The 23,420-nt window shown below is 41.5% G+C and overlaps 1 protein-coding gene across 26 annotated transcripts in view; it reads right to left on the bottom strand.

The window, feature by feature from the left end:
• ADGRL3 (adhesion G protein-coupled receptor L3) overlaps positions 1-23,420 on the bottom strand; it is a 492,302-nt gene that overhangs the window by 89,745 nt on the left and 379,137 nt on the right. For 22 of the 26 annotated variants that reach the window (XM_048942764.1, XM_048942787.1, XM_048942790.1 and 19 more), the window contains 4 exons: positions 15,390-15,695; positions 13,301-13,404; positions 6,622-6,807; positions 2,888-2,926 (listed from right to left, as the gene is read on the bottom strand). In XM_048942764.1, coding sequence (XP_048798721.1) covers positions 2,888-2,926; positions 6,622-6,807; positions 13,301-13,404; positions 15,390-15,695 — 635 coding nt within the window. The remainder of the gene's footprint in view (positions 1-2,887; positions 2,927-6,621; positions 6,808-13,300; positions 13,405-15,389; positions 15,696-23,420) is intronic. The other 4 variants (XM_048942773.1, XM_048942779.1, XM_048942781.1 and 1 more) reach the window with 1 other exon arrangement.

Here is a 23,420-nt window from a genome sequence, read left to right as displayed (position 1 = left end):
GTGGGCTTGATCACGCAGGGAGACACAGTTTCAAGAGGAATCTGTGCACAGATCATTCTCAGCCACTGAAAAGTCAGACACCTGGCCTAACGCTCCTTAGCCAACAGAACACCTTTCCAAGCTCGCTCCATGCATACTGGACATCCACCTCAGCAATATCACCTTCTCTAGGAGTCTCTTACTATTGCAAGTTAAAGCTCCTCTGGAAGTTTTTTAAATGTCACTGAGATGGGCAAATCCCCAGTCGGCTGTCCTGTCATTCTATTAACATGCATTATTACATCACCCATTAGATTGGGTATTATTTTTTTGAGAGAAAAAACAGCATTTACCACATTTTCCACTAAAGGAGAGGCTTCTGTAAGCTCTGTCTTCAGTAAAAAAAAAAAATTCCTGAGCTTACAACTCAAGAAATATTGAAGCACTGTACAGACAAATCTAATTGATTATTTGTTTAAAATATGGTATTACCAAGAAAGATAAGGTGACAATCTGATACTGCATTCTCACAGTCTAATCTTTGACTAACTCACAAGATTACCATTTTATTTAAATTATTAGTTTACTATGGGCTCAAGAGGGCTTTACAACTCAACTGGCACAAGTTTGTCAGCCCCAGTAAACCATTAAGACAGATACTAGTAATTATTATCTTCTCAAGTTACCCTCTTTTCTCAAATCCACCTTTTTTCAGTTGTACTTCTGATTTTTACAGTTAGTGGGCATCTCTCATATAAACTTTGCACTGTGTTTTCCTTTGTCTAATGAGGACTGAAGCTACACTTCAACACATACAACAGCCCCGTGTGTTGGTTTCAGTCATCGACACTCTTCATGACAAAGGGATTAGCACAAGGAGATCACGGCAAAAAGGCTGAAAACTCAATCTCTATGTCACTGGTGACATATTTCTAGGGACTTCCCACCTCCCATTAACTTCAAAAAGTCCAGAACTTCTCCATTTAAATTATTTTGACAGTTCAGACATTTCACTGCCTGTGAAGCATAAGTGGCATATAACAGGAATATGTGCAGTCACATCCAGTTGTTATTACAGACGAACTCTCTCCCACAAGATTTTTTTGTGACTTTAGCTACATGGTTTGCAAATGGAAACATACTGTATGAAAATATGTCTAGATACATTATTTTACCCCCATATAATACAAAGTAGAGTCGAAAGGTTCAATTAGGTCATCCAATTCATTCTTCAAGTCCTCCATTACCAGACTGTCCTTTTCAATACATTTACCAGCTTTGTCCATATTTATACTAAACAGCTCAGGCAATGAGCTTTCATCAGCTTTTGTCTACTAAAGTGGTAGGCAAATGATTAATGTTTAAACACACCAGTAGCCTTTCGAAGTGAAAGGCAAGGAGTCCTTGAAATTAAGGGTAAGTTTAAGTTTGTGCACATATCAATGCCAAACTTTTGTGGAGTATATTATGTCCATTATACACTACAGTTTGAAAGAAGACAAAAAGACCAGGAGCATGCATTAAGTCTGTAGAATGCTCCCGTGCAGCCAGGGAAAGGACAACTACAGATTGAGCAGTACCCAAGATCCCCGACAGGGTTGTATGAACCATGGTCAAGCCAGCCTAATCACATTTACACTCTCACCAGTGGACAAGACAGCTAGCTGGAGAGTAAGTAATGCATTGCAAACATTCCTTAAAATTCTAGTTGCCTTCTCTGGGATCTCAAGAAAGGCCAGACCAGCCACAAATGTATAATTCCACAACTCGTCTTTATCCATTAATGTATAAGGAAGGAAATAGATGAGAGATGGCTTTCTGGCACAACCATATCCAAAGGAAATACAGACAGGCTAACAGCACAGAGGTGCACTGTTATATTTAATGCCCTAGAAATCTAAACCACCTAATCCCACACGCCAAATGAAGCATGTACTCACAAAATAAAGTCAATATGGCTAGGAAGCTTGACTTTGCAGAAATAGAGCAGGCATAGGCAGTCCCTTCCAGAAATGTGGGTTTCACTTTCACACTTGTTTTGCACACACATATGAATAATGACCAACCATCCATAAGTACAACACTGAAGTCCATAAGCACAAGACAGAAATTAGGGGGTAAAACATTCACATTTCTTAAAGCAGTATTAACTCACCCGTAGTATACAAACAGCTTTATATAAAAGTCACTGGAGCAAATGCTATAAAAGCCTAGGTGACAGGATAAATAATGTCATAAGCCAAGACCTCACTCTTGTAAAGACTAGAAGCAGTCTTTCCAAGACACTGGGTCTTGACTTTGTTCATGTAAAACACAATGCAAGCCTGCAAAATTCAGGCTGCAGCTGGGTGAACTTTATGGGACGTTATGTTCCTAATCCTATATTTAGTTTTCAGCACTCTCCTCCTTCTTACATCCCTCTGTAAGGACACTGAATTTCATTATGATTCTACCTCCTCCCTTATGCCAAGAGCCGCAATTTTGAATTGTTTCTAAATTTGCAAGTGCAAGAGGAGAAGAAGGAAAAGCAAGAATATGCATACAGCCATTATTTGAGTAACATGTTGCAAGTGAAACCCAACTGGTTTGGAAACATCTTTGCGAGCAGGACTTCAGCATTCTTTATGCATCCATATAGTTCTGCTTACTGCAATGGCTGAACGGGTCTTATCAGAGTTCTTTTTATTTTCTCCCACTTTTTTTTTTTTTTTCCTCCCAAGATTTTTTTTAAGTCTGTGGAACTGGGCAAGTGTGGAGGGAAAATGAATAACTGAAAGTCATATTATCCTGTAACCTTAACCTTAAAGCTTGCTGCCACAAAGACAGTAAAAATCAGATTGACAGACAAGAACCACTTCACAGTCATTCAGTCAAACAACTGGACGTGTATTAAAAACACAAGAAATACCTGGACATAGGCCCTGCAAGAGCGCTCCCTTTTCTGAAGCTGAGTCCATAAAGACAGCAGATTAAAGACGGAATAGAAAAAACAAGTTAGTGACAGAACAAGGGGAAAAATTGAAGAAAATGCCTACGTAAAAACCTTGTTTCTCTTTTAAACAGCTCCTAAAACCAAACCAAACCAAAGGAAATATGTGAGTTAGGCAGCAGTGAAAGGCAGGAAGGATGGGATCCAGAAATACAGGTTAGTCCTTTTTCAGTAAAGCCCACACATGCAACTTTGCAAGAGCAGCTGTTAGACGGTGGGAGAAGTAAGGTGGAGGTACTTGAGAGGCCACCTTTCCTTGGAAAGCACATGATATTCCCATGTCAAACAAGGCTTGAAAAGACGAGCTAATTGTTATTTATACGAGAGAGGTGTGGGCTCTGTGCAGTTGGAGAGTCCTGATGGCATGTTGAGCTGCAGCAGGCTTTGGACAAGCATGGAGCAAGCTGTATGCAGGATAGTGGTGGGGACTCATCCTGACATGCCTGCACAATTCTCTGGTTCCAGGCAGAGCCTCTCATGGCCCAGCTTTGTGGTCATGCCTAGAACTGCAGGACAGTGCATTGCCCAGAGATTCTGAATGCATAAAGGGCTACCTAAGAGGTTGCAAAAGAATGAAATGTGGATCAGATTTAATATTCCCAGTTGAGGCCATTTTCTCCTCTTTAGATTAAACTGCTTCTTAAGGGCTAACCTTTCCAATTCTCTTTCACATTGAGTTGTCCTTTCCTTTGTAAGCAGTGGGCCTAAACACTTCATATGCTAAATAGCTTTTCCATAAAGAATCCCACCTTTATAATAAGAGCCACATTTAAGAATATACTCTGATATGTACTTGCATGCCTCCTACCAGATAACTGCACTTCAGTGTGTTGTGAAATTCAAACAGGCACTTATTTATCTCGATGGAACTTAGCAGGCTGTCTGCAACAATGAGCAAACATGAGACTGCTCTGCAACAGTGCAACTAAGTCTGGCTGCTCAAAGCCACTGTTTTTGCTGGGTTGTGTTTTGCAGATCTGCCTGGGTTGAAAATGGAGATGGAGAATCTCCAGGGAGATTAGGGGGTGACTTGTGCTCTCAACTCATGGCAGTGCCATCCCATTAGAACAGCTGAGAGCCAGATTTGTCCCTGAGAGTTCTGAGGCTCCGAAACAAACAAAATACACCGAGGTATTGTGCAATGCCTAATTTCAATTTCTAATTCATCAATTTGTAACAGTAGAAATCTTCCCCTGGGTAAACGTGGCCCTATGAAGACTTTACAGACAAATGGAGATCAAAGAAAGCCACGCTGGAAATTACAGAGCTATCCACTTGGGGGTCTCACCAGTCTGCTACACAACAATTATTACCTTAATTAAGCCTGATCCAGTGGAAAGCATGAAGCTTTTAGTGACAAGAAAGTGACTCCTGAAAGATGATGGCTTTTAAAAACTCTGATTATGCCAGTTTATTTCAATTCATTGTACATCAGCTTGTACAAAAAAAAAAAAAAAAAAAAAAAAAAAAAGACAAAAGCAAAAGAGCACAGGTGACTACTTTCAGATGGAGCATGAAGGCAAATCCCCAGCACATTTCCTTTAATGATTGAAAGAATATTTAATGGCTAGTGCTCACTTTATTTCTCCTTTCTGACCAAACAACACTAACTAAAACTCCTTGCAAATGTCTTTTTCCCTTTTTTTTTTTTTTTTTTTTTGGAAATACTCTTGATCAGCGAAGGGAAAAAAGGAGCAGTAACTCTGCTGCCTTTTGTTTGCCCAGTGCTACTTCCAAGCCAAATTCATGCATTCTTAAATGAACACAGAACAGTTGCTCTTCTAAAGAATTAAGTGGGGAATGAGAGCAAGTAAATTACCGAACCTGTCATTTGGATCACTGATTCGCGTCGCTGTTTTGCAGGACTCCACACGGTCCAGAATTTTAATGTGGAGTGCAATTGATTTGTATAAGCTGCTTGTGCAAAGCTGATGGTGGATGAAAAACCTGCAAAGGGAACCACAGGAGTGACAGCAGAGCTGAGTGGCTCTGCCTCACCGAACCTGTCAGTCCCCTTGGTTACTCCCACCCGTCACCAAGACACAGCCCCATTTTGTATCATCGGAGTGAACAGCAGGAGGTGGGATTTAAAAGATGAAAAATATGTGCTTGCAAAGCTGAAGTGACAAAATGTTGGGTGTGGCTAGGGCATATTCAGAAGAGCAAGCAGACTACAATCATGAAACCTGTTAGTATGTGACATTAATTGCTGGTTTTACCTCATATTGTCAGATATCACAATAATTTCAAACAAAACCATGGTTTGATTATAACAGAAATGTTATGCTGATGTAACAGTTAATACAATTATTTCTGACACGGTTATAAAATAGCTGGAAGCAGCATTAATTACAAGCATCAGGATAACCCAATTCACAGCACATGCAAAGCACATGATATGCAGGACGACTTCAGTTCCCACGCAGCTGTAATCTTAAACAATCCTGAAGCCCTTCACACTTAAAAGAGAATATGTCAACAGTAATATCTTACAACAAAAAGACAATGTTACTTCTCTGAAAAATATGTCTCTTTTGAAGACACGGAAGAAATTTCAAGCTTAGCTGGGATTGTTTTTTCCCTGTATAACCTCACAATCAAATTCTCTTTACACTTACATGGATGCCAGGACTGTCAGAGCCAGCTACATCGCTAACAGCAAAATTTGGGATCTTTTTTTAAGTAGGTGGCCAATAAAGCCGTATGCTGGTAGCCACAAGGTTCAGTTGGTCGCTGTTCTGATGACAGGCCTGCACAGTGCACTGCCTGAATTTCAAGTAAGTCTTATCCCATGTGTTTACATGAGATTCTGTGATGAAGAGGGCCCTGGACCAAGGAAACCCTACATTTAAATATATTCCTGCAGACTCCACAGCCTGTATTTTCTCCCACGACTGGCAACTTCTAGCGCCTTTAATACGTAGCAAGTACACTTAACTCTGGCAGAGGGCAAAGAAACCACAGAGTCATCATGTAGAAAAGTGTTTCTGGGCTACATGATAGGCAATCATTTCAAAGGCCCTCTAATACCAAGATGTCTTCAGCACCTCAGATGTAAATATGCTGACATCCTATGTTTCTTTGATAAATGTATCTCAAATGTAAATAATTTTTTGCTTGCTTTTATTTGTTTATGTTTATGCATAGTAGTGCCCATTTGAACTTCACATTCAGCATTTTTTGATGTTACACAATGAAAAATCAAAAATCAGACTCTGCATTTTTGAGTTTTAAATATTCAGATTTTCTGTTTTATATTACTCAGACAGATTCAGTATTGGAAACGCTACACAAAACTCTGGTTTCAGTCACACTGGCACAAATCCACAATAATTGCCATGGTATCACTTGACTTATTCTCATACTGAGCTATGAGCGCTGAGACCATGACAAAGTACCTGGAATTTATCCATCTACACATCTAAGGGTATACATTTCCCAGCACCAACAGAACACTCGGCATTTACAACTGTTTCATTTTTCAACAGAATAAAATACACTGTAAACAAAAACTGCCAGGTACTTTTGTCTACTAAGAAAGAAATCACTGCCTTCAAATGGCACCCGTTCAGAAAGAGATTTCTAACAGCTCTCCAGGATCAGCCAAACCTTTCTCCAGCCTCTCGTCCCTTCCCCAGGACCTTTGTTCTTACCTTATTCAAGCTGCGTGCAGCACTGTCCTTCCCACCTGGCGTCAGGTTTCGGAGCTGCACATCAAGCAGGTTCACCAGCTGAACCATGGCAGACACGGAGTACGTGATGTCACCAGCATACAAGTGGTTTCTGGTGTGCTCTGCAAGCTCTCGGGCAATATTGGCAGCCATCTCTCCTGACTTCATCTGCAATGGAGAAAGCAGGATAAAAGGTTGACCCTTAGCACTTAGTCTGACATTAATCCAGTCTTCTCAGCCTCACAGGTGTAACTGAGTCAGTTCCGCGCAAAGCAATGCTCTCAGGAAGGAAACGTGTATATAGACTCTCCTGTCAAGAAAAAGCTGATTCTGATTCCAGAAGATTATTTGATAGGGAATAGGTGATTTCTGTTACAACTCCCACACAAAAGAAGTTCGTTGCAAAAGGAACAAAAATAGATGACACAGCCCAGATGAACAGAAGAAAAAATACTGTCAATTCCCCTTACATGGATTTATTAATTAGGCACTAGCTTCACACTTACCACTTGCACACAGGAGATGTACTCCTCACCACAATGGCTGCTACTTCTGTAATAAGCCTAGTGATTCTTAGCTTAAAAGCATACTAACTCAGGAACAAAAGGCTTAAGGCTTCAAACAAAGGCCTGTCGGAAGGGAAAACCAAGTATGCTGTTTGGCTGCATTTCCCACTAAAAGATTTTTATTGCCTAATTGAGTCATAAAATTAATGAATCACCTGTAGTGGAATTCACTGCATAATTATTTGGGAAGTTCTTTTTTTTCTTTTTTCTTTTTTTTTTTTTTAATTCAAGGCTTATCACTTTTTTACTGGCTCTGTATTGCTCTCCTGTCCTTCTGCACCTTTCCCTTCTTGTGCCACAAGGACTCGGGGTAGGGCAACTGGTCCTATGGCCTTTCTATAAGCAATTCACCACAGAAGTACTATTGCAACTTTCTGATCCTCTTCATTATATACTACTCTGATCTGGAATGCATATCCATGGGGAATATGTCAGGCATAAAGAGAAGTTACACAGGATGACATTTAAATGAAGCTCCCACCTCTTTGTCAGGCTCAATGACCAACTCTACTGTGTTCTTCACATGAAATTTCCAATTGTTTCATCTAACAGTCAGAAATCAGATATCTATCTTCCTCTCTCAATTTCTGGTGCTTATTATAAAAACAGGATTCTAGGGAAATACTGCAGGCAGAGCTTCTACCTCTCAGTAAATCAATTAGCTCAGTTATAAATGAATAACTTACTTCCATCAATTTGACAGCAACAGCCCATCTGATTTAATGAGATCTAACTGAAGATGTTCATATGCTCATCTTCGGAGAATTAAACCATATGATGACATAGATAAGACAAATAGAGGAGATAATGTGGTGTTCTTCCCAATAGAGCATTGATAACATACATTCAAAAACTGAATTATTTCTTCCTTATTACACACAAAGCAAATGCCATAGAAACCAGATCGTATCCTTATAGCTGCCTGTTTTCCTAAGCAGCTGAAGAAAGCCACGTGTCAGCATAGAGGCTAATTTTTTACCTTCTCTGTTGGTACCCAGCACATTAAAGAATAGCTCCATCAAATTCCTTTATGTAAAGAAATCAACTTCAAGATTTTCCTGCAATTTGTCCCTGAAGCTTAACGTGTATCATGACAAACAATGTTTTTGTAAACCTTACAGAAAATTGCAGAAGTGCAAGTGCTTTTACTCAAAAAAACCTGCTACTCACATTTGATGTTTACCTTTTCTCTTGGATGCATCTTTGCAGACTGGCCTATTCAAAAATAATTGTTCAGCTGCTACAAAGGCAAGCCCAAGAGTGTTCTTTTTCTTGGAACAAGGCTCTTCTACTGAACAGCAAGTTATCACTGCTCCTACCTGTCTGCAAAAACAACGTGGGCTGATCATTAATAGACTCCTTTCCTTTTATCTTACACTGATCACCAGTTCTAAAAACAACATTGAAGAATTCTTGTTTGACCAAATAAAAACCCCAAAATTGAAGAAAGGCCTGAGAAAAGGCACATTAATACTCAATATTTACCAAGTCTTGGGTCACAAACTCATTTCAAGCACTCAAATTTCCTGACGCATCTTTGGAGAGTGTGTCTGGTTGAGGAACTAATGACCTATATCCTGGCACCACCACTTATTTCTAGACTTCTTTCTTCAGTGTCACTCAGAAGCAGCAGCTACAAGCCCCCACAACAGAGCTGAGACATTTTTTCCATCTTGCCTATGAGTATATTGCAAAGAGTACACAATATGATGGCCATATGACATGGTAATGCCAGCTTCCCTCATTCTTCTGGGAGCTTCATGTGGAAGCTCTCTGTGCAGTGTTCTCCATGCAGTTTTGACACAGTCACCACCATCCACAGGAAGTGGCAACAATCCTACAAGGTTCTTAGAGGGTGAAGTTGTCACTGTGAGGCAGGCATGAAGTAAAGAAAAATGCACAAGTAACTGAGTTTTCTGCTGCAAGACTGAAGAAAAATAAATGAAGTAAAAATACTGCATCTCTTTATGACTTGAATCTTTTCTTTTTTCCCTGCATAAGCTGTTAAAAAATTAAAATTTGAAAAAAAAAATAAAAACAAGCAGCAAAAAGTGGATTGTGGGATAAAAGAAAGCATTTTGTTCAAATCAAATCTAATTTCTGGTTGTTCTGGGTGATTTTTAGCTTTTTGCAAACTGCTTAAATCTCGTCTTGGAATGCTAATTTGAAGGAAAGAATGCTTTTCCTGTCAAAATCCAAACACACAAAACAGATTCCTCTGTCTCTGTTGTAAATTGCTCCCCCTCCTTCATTTGAGCATGCTGGCAGGTTTCCATCCAGACTTATAAATGAGCATCGACACACCTGAAACTGCACTGTGCAACACTTGCTAACATTTTCCTAGTTTGCATTACTATCTCTCTTATTCTTACAACTGAAATGACTGTGAAGTAATAGTTGTTAGACAGAGCATAAATTCTTGCCTGCTTCGTATACTCAAAGAAGAGAATTTGTAATAGTAGACGTAAAGCAGTGGAATAGGTTGCCCAGAGATGTGGTGGAGACACTCAAAGTCAGGCTGGATGGGGCTCTGAGCACCCTGATGTAGCTGTAGGTGTCCCTGTTTCCCAGATGGCCTTTTAAGAGTCCCTTGCAACTGAAATGATTCTATGAATTATAGAGTTTCGTTTGGAAAGACTAACAACTCTCCTGTAGCATGTTTGCTGCTTCATTCCTACCTTTCTCAGAGGCAATCGACTGTAGAAGAGGTCAATAGAATAAAAATGGGGGAAACGGCGAAGAACAATTTAGGAAAGAAAAATTCAGAGGAAAAAGATGCTGGGGAAGACACCAAGTGTGAGGAAACTTCAGTGGCAAAAATATTTTCCTGCAGCCTGGGGCTAACAGTGATATAAAGGGATGGTATGAAAGTCTGAATGAGGATTTTTAAACCAGTGGCTCACAGCTCCAACGACCACAGAGCTGATGTCATTTTCTGAAGGGACAAACATCCGACAGGTTTCATCGGGCACCACCAGCTGCTAGCATGGGGCTATAGGACAGCTTTCAATACTGCAAAGACTTCGTGGCCATTTTGTTTCCCTAGTAGAGATTTCAACATGCACATGATCATTCATGCAATACAGTCAGAGCACATCTACCACCTTTCTTCTGAAAAAGAAAATGCCGTTCCACTCAACTTTGCTTTTTTCCTTTTCTTGGATGATACCTAAGGATATAACTGACACGTTACAAATGCTGGCTGTCCAACAAAGAGGTGTATGGCTGTCCTCTCCAGAGCACAACAGATCTAGAGAACAGTGAAAAACTGTATTTGAAACTATATTCAAACAACTTTCAGGAATCTGCATTTAACATCCCATTACTAATCTGCCAGCTGCAGCATCTGCTGCTTCAAGTACACTATAATGCACTGAACACAAACTGGCAGAAGCAATCTGGATGTAGAATTGCACTGCGGTATCGTTAGGACTTTGCCTTCACCTGGATACTCCTGGAGGATGTAACACTTTTTATTCTACTAGAGAGGTTATTCTCTCTTTCAGAGCCTCAAAATTGAGCCTAGTGGGGCCTCTCTCCCACACGAATCACCCTCAACTGAAAGCTGCAGCAAGGAAAAGACATTTTCAGGCATATCACATACTGCGCAAAGGCCAGTACTGATGAAAGCAAGAGGTAAAACAAACAGGCTAAGGCTGAACGTATGACCTCATGATTAGAACGATGCAATGTATCCAAAGCTGACCTTTTTGCTTCCTTTTACTGCTTCAGTCTAGAAATAACCCACACAGCAGTGCATAATTCAATAGCGCTGGCAAGTTTATTCTCCTGCTATGTTACGAGGGCATGGTAGGCACCAACAATAAAGTTAAAGTAAATGTCAAGGGGGCAATGAATTGCTGAAGCGGACATTTGTTCTGATCTTCCATCAAGCACAATAACTCTAATGGAAGCTAACAGAGAGTTGTAAAACCTAATACTATGATGCAAGCAGGCAAAAACCCAATGTACAGTCTGAGCACAGCAGGAAAAAGAAAAGAAGCAAGTAACAATCCTTACTTCACTATAGATACATGAAAGCAAATATGGCATTCCCCTGCCATTCATTCCAGTTTGGCTGAAAGTGAATCCCATCATCCTTCTTCCTGAGCAGTTTGGACCCAGCGGGTTGCAGTAAGAATTTCTGAGGCATACAGCAGACAAGAATGAAGACACAGTGGGTACGTATAAATCTTGACTGCCTAAGTGTTTCTACTCATTTTGTATGCAGTGCTATGATTACAGAGGCAGTGGGATGGGTGACCAGGGAGGATCTGAGAGCTGGGGACAAAGGAGAGCTCGGCTGCAGGTGACAGACATACCCTACCTCCATTGCATGGCTGGCTTACTTCTTCCTCCAGCTGGCCTCACAGGATCCAAAAGGGGAGCTGGCTTTGCCCTGGAGGAAGAAGGCTCCTTTATCAGCTTTAGAGAACCAAAGGAGCACGTTCAGGGCAGTGGTATCCTGCCCATAGCGGGGAAGTGTGAAACCTGACTCTAAGCACAATTGTGGTTTAAAGCTCCTCACTCACGCAGGGATACGCGTGGCCATTGGCTATTTCACAAGTAATTTGAAATCCAGCTTTCCATAGTGGTTAGGCCACATGGTCTCAAGATCCCAGCCACTCAGGCACAAAAAGGTTAGATGCAGAGCAGTCTGTCAGACACCCCTTGTCTTCCCACCAACTTGTGAAAGGTTTCCAAAGTTGAACATAGCTAAATTCCTCCGGAAAAAAAACACTTTCTTCCTCCTCCACCCCACTCCCCCGCAAAAAACAACAACAACAACAACAACAAAAAAAACAGTCCCAAGTTGTGGCCTGCTGGGCTGGGCATCTCTGAAAACCTGGCTCTTCAATTTTAGCTGCTTTGAAAGCGCATAACAAATTAAATGGGGCTCATTTGTTACGCAAATGATAGCTGTGGTTTCAAATAAAGTAAGCCTAACCTTGATGGAAATTTCATCAGTGCAGGCTATTATTTCCCTCTGCTAATGGCTAATGGCCTAGCCATCTTCACTGAGCAGCAAGAGGTCTCCCAGCCGCCAGGGTGAATTATGACTGGAGTAAGCAATATTAACCCCTCCAGGATAAGTACGTGGGTCATAAAACAAGAACTGCACAGCTGCTAATGGCAGCAAAGGCAGTCTTTATTAATCAGCTAGCCTGAGCATGTGGCAGGAGAGCTGCCCACTCTCCTGTGCGGGACAAAAGCACCAGGAAGTACCAGGGGCTTCCTAACAGCTGTTCTGTGTCACTGTAGCTTTGCCTTAATTTATGTCTTTCCCTCGTTTTGGGGAGGCACGGGTATAAATACAGACGAAGTGGGATGGGATTGACTGGGGGTGTCAACGCTAGTTATTCACAGGTTGTTGAGCCTCAGCTAAGATAGGAGATGGGGAGGAGAAAGACAAACGGGCTCATCTGTAAGGTCACCTGTTCACCAATGAGCACAAGTGCTCCTGGAGTGCAGTGCTGCTACTGTGCTGCAGCGCAGCTAGCCTGCAACACTGGGACTTTCTTGCTCCTGCTAAAGGAGCAAATAAATCCACACAAATTGCTATAATAAGGATTCAGTCCACAGACTCTGTGGCGTAAACACACATCTGGTCTCTGTTTGTAATGAAATCAGCTGAAAGCACCACTGTGCATTAATAACAAAAATGTTCAACATATTGCTACCAAATAAGCTCTGCTTGTCTTGAACTTCCATTGTCACATGTTAATGCACTTTTAACAGTGATAAATGATGAAGTGCTACAAAACATTCATCAAGGGACTTAGGAGTAAAAAGTAACACATTACTGCAGTGTTATTTTCTATTCTACTAGTCCTTTTACAATTGGGAAAAAAGAACAAAAAGTCAGTAGCACAATGCAAACATTTCATACTGAGCTTGCCTTTTTTCAGTACAGATTTCTCAGCTACAGGATTTATCCTGCACTGCGTGGAAGGAGAAAATCCTTGGAGATGCCTGCAGAGGAAAGTTTCCTTTTGCAATAAGTTGGCATTTTCATATGCCCACCCACCACCTCCTCCTCCCTCTTCTTGCCACAAACAAGAACTGCACACAGACTTGGTTGGGGAAGGTTTTACCTTCTGAGTGATGTGGTTGATCCAGGGAGAAGAACAGTTGCTGAGATCTGGTCCCTGGGGCTCCCAGATTCCATCTGGTGCAAGACACCGGAAAGTTGCAACACCTGGAAAAGGAAAGCCACTGTGTTCAGTGTTACTGATCACATACTTGACTTCATCAGATAAAGACTATGGACAGAGGGCTTTGCTTCAGGTCAGGCAGGATAAGTTCCCAGGCAGTAAGAAAGTGAAGCTGGATCTCAATCACTGAGCCAGCACCCCAAGTGCTGGCCTAGCCATTTTGCCTGCCCTGCCCCACCACTAATGTCTCAGGATCAGATCACAAGCTTCTACTTCCTTGTCCCCTGATGTTTTATGAATATTTTACTGCTCTGGATCTTCATTAAACCATTTGGGTGGAAAAAATAAAAAACTTTAAGTGCTATAAATGCTAAGATTAATGCTGAGTTTTATCATCCATCCCTGACCATCAAGACAGACATTAGAGGAGAGTTTTGTCTGGCATGAGCCTCCCAGATCCCAGCTGCAAAAGACAGTAAAGAGTTTCGGGACAAAGAGAAACACATCCAAAATGGTGCAGTTAAAGACTTCTAAAAAACAAGAAAGCAGAAAGCCAGTACACAGATGAAAGACTCTGCATCCTGTAAAGCGCTCTGCCCTGCAGAGCCAAACTTTTCAACAGGGGAGTGAATTACATACTAGGTCTGATGGCAGTGCCGATTAAAACCAGTGAGGGTTTGCTGATGCCTTCAAAGGGAGTGGGAAGAGGCCCACTGCTAACGTACCACAGCTTTTAACAAATGACATGAATCACTGAAAACAGAGATCAGAAAGGCTTATTGCCTACTCCAAACCGTCAACAAGCTGGGTCTGTTCTTTTTTATTTTCTTAGCTATTTTCGTGCAGTCCTTTGCTCTTCTGCTCAGAAAATAGCTCTCTGCATCCAACCTTCATTTTCCCTTTCTATCATTTTCCCTTCTTGCAGTTTCAGTTCAGACTACCTCTTCCTCTCTCTGGGAACCACACGATACCTTTTTACCAAGCAGGGCTGAGTAAAAACATTCTTTACCTACTCTCACCACTGACGTCTTTCTATGCCTCTTATATTTGAGGTACATTTTATCACCCTGATCTCATTGAATTCAAGAGAGAGTCAGAATTTGAATACACAGGTGTGAATGGCTCTCCAGGGCAGTGGAGTGGAGAATTAATAGTCTCCTCTGCAAGCCAGATCCCTCCAGCCCTTATTTTCAGGCAATTTCCTCCATCTTCCGATTTCTTCCTGGCAAGCAAGTTTTCAGGGCATGACACCAAGACTAGCTTGAAAAATAAGTTCTTTTTGAAAACAGTATTTGTTAAAATAGGGTAAACTAAAACCATATGCCAAAGCCCATTGTTCAGTCAACTGTGTTCTGATGTGGACAGAAAATTTCCAAAAGCAAACTTTTGGGAGAAAACAACTGACAGGAGAGTAGAAGAAAAGAAGCAAGATGCAACAAGCTGTAAAGCATTTTGAAAGATTTGGCTTTGTTGCCACTCTGCTTTCCCTGCTGATGGCACCAGATACTGGCTGTTTGGAAAAATCATTCACGTTGGTTGAGGAGTCCAGTCAGGGAATAGCTCAGAAAGGGTAGCCATAACGTTTGGAATGCAAACAGTGAGGTACAGAGTTTTGGTAAAACATATGCTTTGTTGTTTTTCTTCTTCTCCAAACAAATGAAGTGTCAGCCATCAACCTATCAGTCAGTGAGTTCAGAGGATACAAATACAGGCAGAGCAGGGAAAAAAGGTACAGTACATACAGCTTATGGAGACAAGATTTCCTAGAGTGCATCATGCTCAACTTGTTAGCTTCATCTCTCCTTCAGTGAGAGCCTGGAATGACAAGGATCCTGTGCAATGTGCTTAGCAAATGGAGGCTTTGGTCAGGCCATAATCCACCAAAGTAACACAGAGCTGACAAAGGGCAGCAACGTACTTCATTGTTGAATGTATGCCACAGGAGCCCAAAGCCAACTTGATCTCACACTTGCAGTATCCTATAGACAAATGCAGATGGCTCGCTGTGTCCCCTTAACCCTTCACTCACCTATCGAGCCCATGGGACACGGTTGCTTTGCCATTTGTCCCTGCCGGGTCCGAGACCACATAATATCACGGGCTTCCATAGGGTCGCAGCTCTCGGCACCAGCTGGAGGCAGCTGGGAGGAGGCGGGTGGGAGGTGCGTGGTCATCTCATCAGGAACATCAGCCATGGGTGAGGGCATGCTGGTGCTCCTGTTCCTCCTACCCAAAGCTGAGGTGGTGGTGGGGCGGCCAGTGCTGCTGGTGGCCATTCGTGGTGTGGTGCTGGCAGTGGTGCTCACCGGGCCCAGTGCCCCTGATGTTGATACCCCTGAAACAGAGCCAGAGCAAATTAAGGACAGGGAGGAGAAAAGGGAGACAGTGTGCACCCAAGCTTCGACCCAAGGAAGTCCCATCTGCCTGCCATCCAGAGTGGTCTGCTGGCTATAGCAGAAGCTACAATTAGAGCAGTGCTTGCTGCCTTTAAGAGGGACACAGCTAGGGAAGTATATAGGGGAGTACTGACTCCCAGTGCAAAAATGATTTTTCAAAAGCACTAGCATCTGATAAAAATAAAGCAGAATTTCATGCCCTCTCCATTTTTCTTTCTGGCATTTTAATGTAAAAATCTTATTTTCTGTCTTTTAGGGAGCATTTAGCACAGAAGCGCTTTTAATTTTCTATTTTTGTTGTTGAAAGCCCAGCTGGTTTGATCAGGAAAATACAATAAAAAAGCTCTGCACCACAAACCCAACTCCTAAAATACGAAGAATGGCAGCAGAAGGAAGGATGAACACAGGACACTCTCTGGAGTAAGTTGCTCATTTTCTCCCTCATGCCTTGCTGCCCAGTCCTGTCACCGTGCTCAGCCCCTCAAGCAGCAGGCTGTGTGGCAGCACAAAGGCACACAGTAACCCAGCCACATCCTCAGGGGTGTAATCCTCAGAGGCTATTTCATTTAAACAGGCTGTGCATCCGGCAGCAAGAAGTGGAAAACTTGCTTTTGAAATGTCTTCTGAAACTTGTCCTGCACCCTGCCACAGCTGTGCTAAGTGTGGTAAACGCTGAAGATTTTGCCTCCTAATTAGATCAAGGTCTTGACACCGGTTGCAGATTTGCATGGACTTCTTCATCTCTTGCCCTGAAACTTCAGGTGGGAAAACCAAGTCAGGCTCCCTCCAATTGTCCTACCATGTGCCCCCATACCCAGCTCATATAGGATGCTGCTTCTCCCATCTCCCAGAGATAAGTGTCCTCCCGCTTCTCTTAACATAACACTTCTACTCCCACCAAATACTAGACTTTCACAACTGTCCCACCAATCTCCCCAGCAGTATAGGCACAGCAAGCCAAAGGAGAACCTATGGATAGCAATCCTCCTTGTCTGATACCAGTCCCCCTCAAATTTCCATGCCACAACAGCTCCTTAATATCCCATCTCTCCCTGCAGCCAAAAGTCTCTCAGTGACACAAGTCGTTTCACATCCAGCAAAAGGAATCTGAGTTTTTATATTAAAGACAGCCATGTGTGAATGCCAGCCTAGCCAGAAATTAAAATTAAATGCGAGAATCACCCTGTTGCCCTGAGCACCAACCCCCCAGCTACTCAGCTGTGTGAGCAGGCTCAGTGTGCGAGCTCCCGAGAGCCGAGACCTTTTCTTTTAGCTCTGATGAAGCAGACCATGCTCGCTATTAATGCCATATTAGTTATTAATGTATAATGATATTGCTGTCACTGGAGTTCAGGTAAATGTTCGTTCAAGTCAACCTATTTAAAGCACAGAGATGCTTGCCTCTAGTGTAGAACAGGAATTTTTCCATGTGAAAGTATTTCTTTTTCTGTGTGATTTAAGTAATTTGCCTGTGCAAAGACCAGTTCTTCTGCCCCAGGAGAATCAATAATGTGGCAGCTGAAGCACACACTTGCTCTGGTTGTAGTTTCAGTCCAACTCCGAGAAATTCTCTACACAGACTCTAAGTCGGAAGCATAATAAAACTAATTTTCTGATGGACCAGTATTGTTGCTCAAGAAAGCATTCAATTTAAAAATTCCAGCTCTGTGATTGTTTTGGAAAATGAGATTATCTTCTTGCCCAGCCTCCAAAAAGGCAACTGGTAGCGCTGTAGGCACTAAGTCAGCTGAAGATGAGGACACACGTTAAGGAGCCCAATCCAATTCCTGGACTCCCACGCCATGGGCTTTAGTACTGCTCTTTTTGTGCTGCCATAGCAGCACATCAGATGCCTGCACACCAATTCCTTGTTCTTCACTTTCAGGTTAGCTGTGGTCATGTGGGATTGGCCTGACTTGGGTTACGGGCCCTGGCAGTAGACTTGTGCCTGTCAGCACAGGAGGCTGCGGTTTGTGCACATGCGTGCATATACTTGCACACGGCTTGCTCAAGGTTTTGGGAAATGTTGACATTTCAGCAGTCACAAAGCTCGTTCATCAAAATTTTCAGCTTTCTCCTACCACCTCCTTTCTACCGGGTTTGAATGAATTCCAAAAAACACAAAGCAAAACCCTGCAGACATTGACAGATTTCTTCTAGTTTCTGCTCAAAGCTGTGCAGGATCACCAAGCAGCACACAATTTCCATCTGACATTACAGGGAGGATCAAAATTTGTAGAGAACTTCAGCAAAAACTTATCTGGTTTTATTACAGCAGGCCTTGCCAGGAGTATATACTTTATTTCTTCACAACAATGATTAGTTTGATAAATCACAATGTGCAGCAATTCAGCCATTTAGTCACGTAATAACAAGGTATTTTCCATTTGCAAAATGAGCTACATCATGTGCTACAGGTGCAGAAGTATCAAATAGAAACAGCAGATGCTGTAAATTAGCCTTGAAATAATTTCTACAGCCATTTGAAAGCCGATGGAAACTCGATATGGAAGCATATAGGCATATGGAAGCCTATGGATCTTGAGTGGGCAACGCAAAAGAAAGATTAGTTGAAGCTTAAGAAACAACAGAAGTCCTAAAAATGAATTATACGGAGTTCAGTTCAGACCACAAAGAGGCAGCACAGGGCAAGAGGTAATGGCCTTAATCTGTGTGAGGGGAGGCTCAGGTTGGATATTAAGAAACATTTCTTGTCAGAAAGAGTGTTGATTCACTGAAACAAACTGCCCAGGAAGGTGGTGCACTCACCATCCCTGAAGGTATTCAAGAAACGTGGAGATGTAGCACTGAGGGACATGGTTTAGTGGTATTGTGGCGATGGATTGATGGTTGGACTAGATGATCTTAGAGGTCTTTCCACCCTTAATGATTCTATGAGCATGATGAGTGAGCACCCAGGAGCTCCCTTCAACCTGCTTGCAGGGGTACTGCATTTTTGAATTTCCACTGACAATCACGGAGCATGTTGCAGCAGGATGGCTTTGGAATAGCTCTGCCAAGCTTCTTGTATCAGTTACACGTGAAGGACTTACTAGTGTTTTCCTTTCAATAAATAAATAAGTAAAATATTTTGTCCTTCAAAACCCCTTAGCATTGCTGCCAAAATTTCTTGGAGGGCTTGTTCTTCTGTCTTTTTTCTCGTAATACTGGGCTTTTTCTCTGGTCTTAAAAATCACAGCTCTGCCATTTATGTAGCATAAATTATAGGAAGGCATAAAAGAGCTGACCTGACATGGCCTAAATACAGTGAGAGACAAGGACGGCACTGAATTCAGCTCAAAGTTCTGATCATTCCATTGCTCGATTTGGAAATGAGCCCCAGTGAATATGACCACCATCACCACCAAGCTGCAGAAGCCCTGCCAGTTGCTCATTTTGCTCACAGAACTGCGTGCTTTAAAACCAAGTTAATTGGTTAGAAGGGGCAGAACAAGAGATCAGCATCATTTACATATAAATGATTCTCAGATCCAAGCAAAACTGCAAGTAGACTGCAACCTGTGCACAATTACCTAAGTTCTACAGCACAGAACAGAGATCAAAACTCCAAATTATCTAAGGCTGCCAATATACTGCAAACCTTTTAACTCAGAGAAAAGCAGCTTTGGTTTAAAACACATTAATAGAAGGATTCTTCAGATAATATTTCATAATACAATTCTTGTTCACAGACAGGCAGTGACCTTTAAAAATCAACAAAACTATTACAACCTGGAGCATATAATCTTGAATATTTTACTTTACTTAAAGCTTTCTTTAACCATGTTGTGCCATATGAAGACTTTAAAAATAAGTTTTAGGTAAGAAATCAGTTTTTACTCCTTAACTTCCAATCCCAAATATTCACATGATTTTACCAACTTCAGTTCCGTGAAACATGGCCACAGCACGGCTCTGGGATGAATATTTCCAGTATTCCTAAGGTACCAAGCTGCAGCCATGGAAACATCTCTTTCCTAGAAGAAACCCAAAGCAATACTTCATCTTTTTTTTTTCTCTGCTGCACTATTTATAGAGAAGGCACTACTGGCAGAAAACTAAGTTTTGCCATCAGTCAGACCAGAGCTGCATTTCCAACGTCCACGGGGAGTAATTGCAACTCCCAGAGGAACCTCCCTCTGTTCCCAGAGCATTTACTAGCAAGAAAAAAGAAACGGTCAATTTTTCCCTTCTTTCTTTTATTTCCCAACCCTTACACAGAGGCCCATTCCCCTGGAGGGGAAATTATGCATGACCAATGGAAAATCATGGGAGGAATTTATTAACAGATTAAAAAAAATCAAAACGTGTAAGCGAGGGGTTCTTTCTTTCCCTTCCCTATTTCCTATTCTTCCTCTTTTTTGGTCTAAAATGACAATGTAGAATTGACCACTATTCTCTATCAGCCACTGGGACAATCCAGCACAGATGACCTTTTCCCTTCTGCTTTCTCCACATCTTTTTGGTGCTCCCAGATACAGGAGACTGCTTTTTTCAGATGATTTAAAAGTGTTTTCCTATCACAAAAGCTTGTGCAAAGCAGACCATTTCAGGCAAGAGAATTTGAGATCACTTCCTATCTCCTTTTTGCCTGATTTTTTTTTTCTTTCTGCACCCAATAATCCAGCCTATAACCCACCTCACTAAATAATGAGCATACTTTTAAAAAGACACAATGATTTTTCTGTCCCATGCATGCAGATAGATAGATAAGTAGCTTTCTCAAAGCAATCCTGCCCTTGGAGCAGAACTCAAGGTACAACTAATCCAAGGGGTTCAGCTTCTGCAGGAGTACAGCATTCCTTTTTTTTTTTTTTTTTTTTCATTTTTTCTTCTACTGAACAATAGTGGAAGTTGTATTTATATAGCAATGAGAAAGAGTAGGCAACTTTTGAAAGAAGCAGCAAAAAATCCTAAACTCTTCTTCCCTATCACATAAATGCATCTTCTGGGAATTATTTTTCTACTGGCATTTTCAAATGCACTTGAGAATATCTTCTGAAAAAAAAAAATATTTGAAAAAAATACATATTCCTGTTTTCTTTTGCCTATTTTTGTTTGGGGGGGGGGGGGGAAGGGAAGCTTTTCTCCGAACTCTCTTTGAAGTCAGAGCAAAGGACGACTGAAGTCAAGAAGCACCAATGTTGAATCTTGCACACACACTGCCATCCATAAGAGCTCCAGGAGCAGGCATCCAGTAACTCAGCTCAGAACACTGGCATTCCACAACGTTACATCAAGTAGAAAACGCTCCCCTGTAAAACCATCTCATACTGAAAGTCCACTGGAAGACCAAAGGCCACACTCCAGTGCCACCCAGGAGTTGCAGCACAGAGAATCAACAAGGAGAGATTAAGTCCTAAATTACATGCAGCTCCTTTCATGTGTTTGAGAGAAACCATGGTTTATTTTTATTGCAGGAGAAGGCCAAGAAGGCTTCACATCAAACATCTCAACAGCTCTCGCCTGTACTCACACATGCAGTTATTTGTAGAAGCTGAGCCAGAATCCTATGTGAACATAACAGTTCACACACTGTTTTTGAAGGGGTTTGGTTTGGGGTTCTTTTGGTCATCGGGAGCTGTGTTGAAGGAGACTGACAAAATGCTCAGAAAAACCTTCTGTAGGAACAAAGAATAGATATGTGATAGCCCCAAAGTGTTCAGTGCTGCATATTGTCTTGAACAATGTGACTGTGTGCAGACCTGGGCTCCAGAAGTGTCATATGAAGTATTAATGCATACTTACAGATAGGCAGCTTCCCCACTGAGACAGCAGAGGAGAACACTGAGAGACAAAAGGTCCATTCTCCTGTGGATGGCTGCCGAGTGGAAACGTCCTTTCAGGATTTTTTTTTTTCTTCTCTTCTAGCATGAGATTGTGAATCATGCCCAATGCTACTCTACCCACACATAACTATTCTACAGAGCCTGGATGGATGCTGCAGGGCATATAGGGCAGATGTTGACTACGTTCCCAGTACTAGGGAAAAACTTTCAGCTGTGGTCCAAGATCTGGTGCAAACTCAGCTGTTTCATTGCACTTCAAGCTGGGTTCACAAAACTCTTTTTTTCCCCCCCGAATCTTAGTTAAAGCATTTAAAATTAACCCAAAAGATGAAGAGTGAGAGCAAAATCATCTCAACAGGCTCAAATCTGATCAATGTGCACAAATTCATCCTTTCACACTGCACTACAAATCTGAGCAGCACAATTAATTCATTCAAAGCAACCACCACATGGGTCCAATTTCCAACAGGCAGAAATTATGTCTACTAAAGCCCATTTAAAATATAGAATTCTGGTTATGACCATACATTTCTGATGATGATCAATTGTTCGTTATGCATGCTGAATTGATACAGAATAGTCAAGCTTTGTGAAAAATATTCTAGCCATTATTGCAAATTTCCACACTGCCGGATAAAACTAAGAACCCAAAATCCAATTTATTTTCTTTTTATATTTATTTTGGTGGGGATAATGCACCAACTTTAATGCTCTTGTGGGGTTTTTTTTGTGCACGAGCGCTTAACATCTTTCTGGCTCCCAGCAGCTCTTGGTGTCAGGCCCCCAACTTAGTCATCATTTCTTTTTTTAAATTTTCTCTCTCTTACTCAAGAAATTATGGGATCCTGCTTGAAACGTGTTGCTTCAGAGACATTACACAACATTTAACCTATTATTAGTATAGGGCTAAAGCACACCAGCATACCTAGCAATCAGAAATTAAATTCTACAGCATACGGGCATCAGCTATCGTCTTTACCATGGTCTTCTTAATACCAAACTGCAGTGGCCAAAAACAGTACTGGTAGCCTTTGCTCTGTTTTTCTATCCACAATCTCCATCAAATCCACCACTGTGTACCTCTTAAATCCTTCAGTGCCCATCCAATGAAGGTATTATCACCATATTGCTGCTTCCAGTCTTTGCAACTCATCCTGAACATTCAGGAAGAAATATAACTGGACAATCATATGCAAGACAACAAATTAGCAATTTTTTTTTAACATAATGCTGTAATGCTGTTAGAAATGCAGATAAACTATGCCCATAGGATGCCTGGTAAACAGGAAAAGATTACAGAAGAGCTGATCTAATAGACAGTACATCAGGATTTATTATAAATGGACTAATCTAATAGGTTTGAGAGTTCAGTTCAAGAGCTATTTTTAGGCAATCTAGCTTTAAATCGCTCTACTTTTCAAAAACACTGTCAGATGTAGCTGCGTTTACTTTGAATTTATAGACTTTAACGTATAAAATCTGACGAATACTTTTTTAATCCACATATTATTTCACACAAGGGGGGAAAAAAAACATTCAATCCACTTTAAGGGCATACCAGCTGCATATTATTACTGAACGTATGGAGTGAACTTCTAACCTCCTAAACAATCTCTGTCCCCTGGCATGATTCACAACCATCAGAGCCAGTGGTGCAGATCTTATGCACTGTCTTCCAACCTGAATCCTTCAAACTCTATTAAAGAGAAATCCAGTAGGAATTCCTCACTATCTCATTGTTAGACAAATCACTTTTGATTTCAATAACAGGTGCTGTCAGATTTTCATTCAGACCATGCTAGAGTAGACACATGAGCACTATGCTTACAGATGCTAAAGATTTACTGGAGGCTAAGCTTTCTGGGTTTGTTTTTT

This window comes from Lagopus muta, chromosome 4 (assembly GCF_023343835.1).
Source record: "Lagopus muta isolate bLagMut1 chromosome 4, bLagMut1 primary, whole genome shotgun sequence".
Classification (NCBI taxonomy): domain Eukaryota; kingdom Metazoa; phylum Chordata; class Aves; order Galliformes; family Phasianidae; genus Lagopus; species Lagopus muta.
The sequence above is the reverse complement of the archived record's forward strand: the minus strand, read 5'-3'. Positions and strand labels throughout refer to the sequence as shown.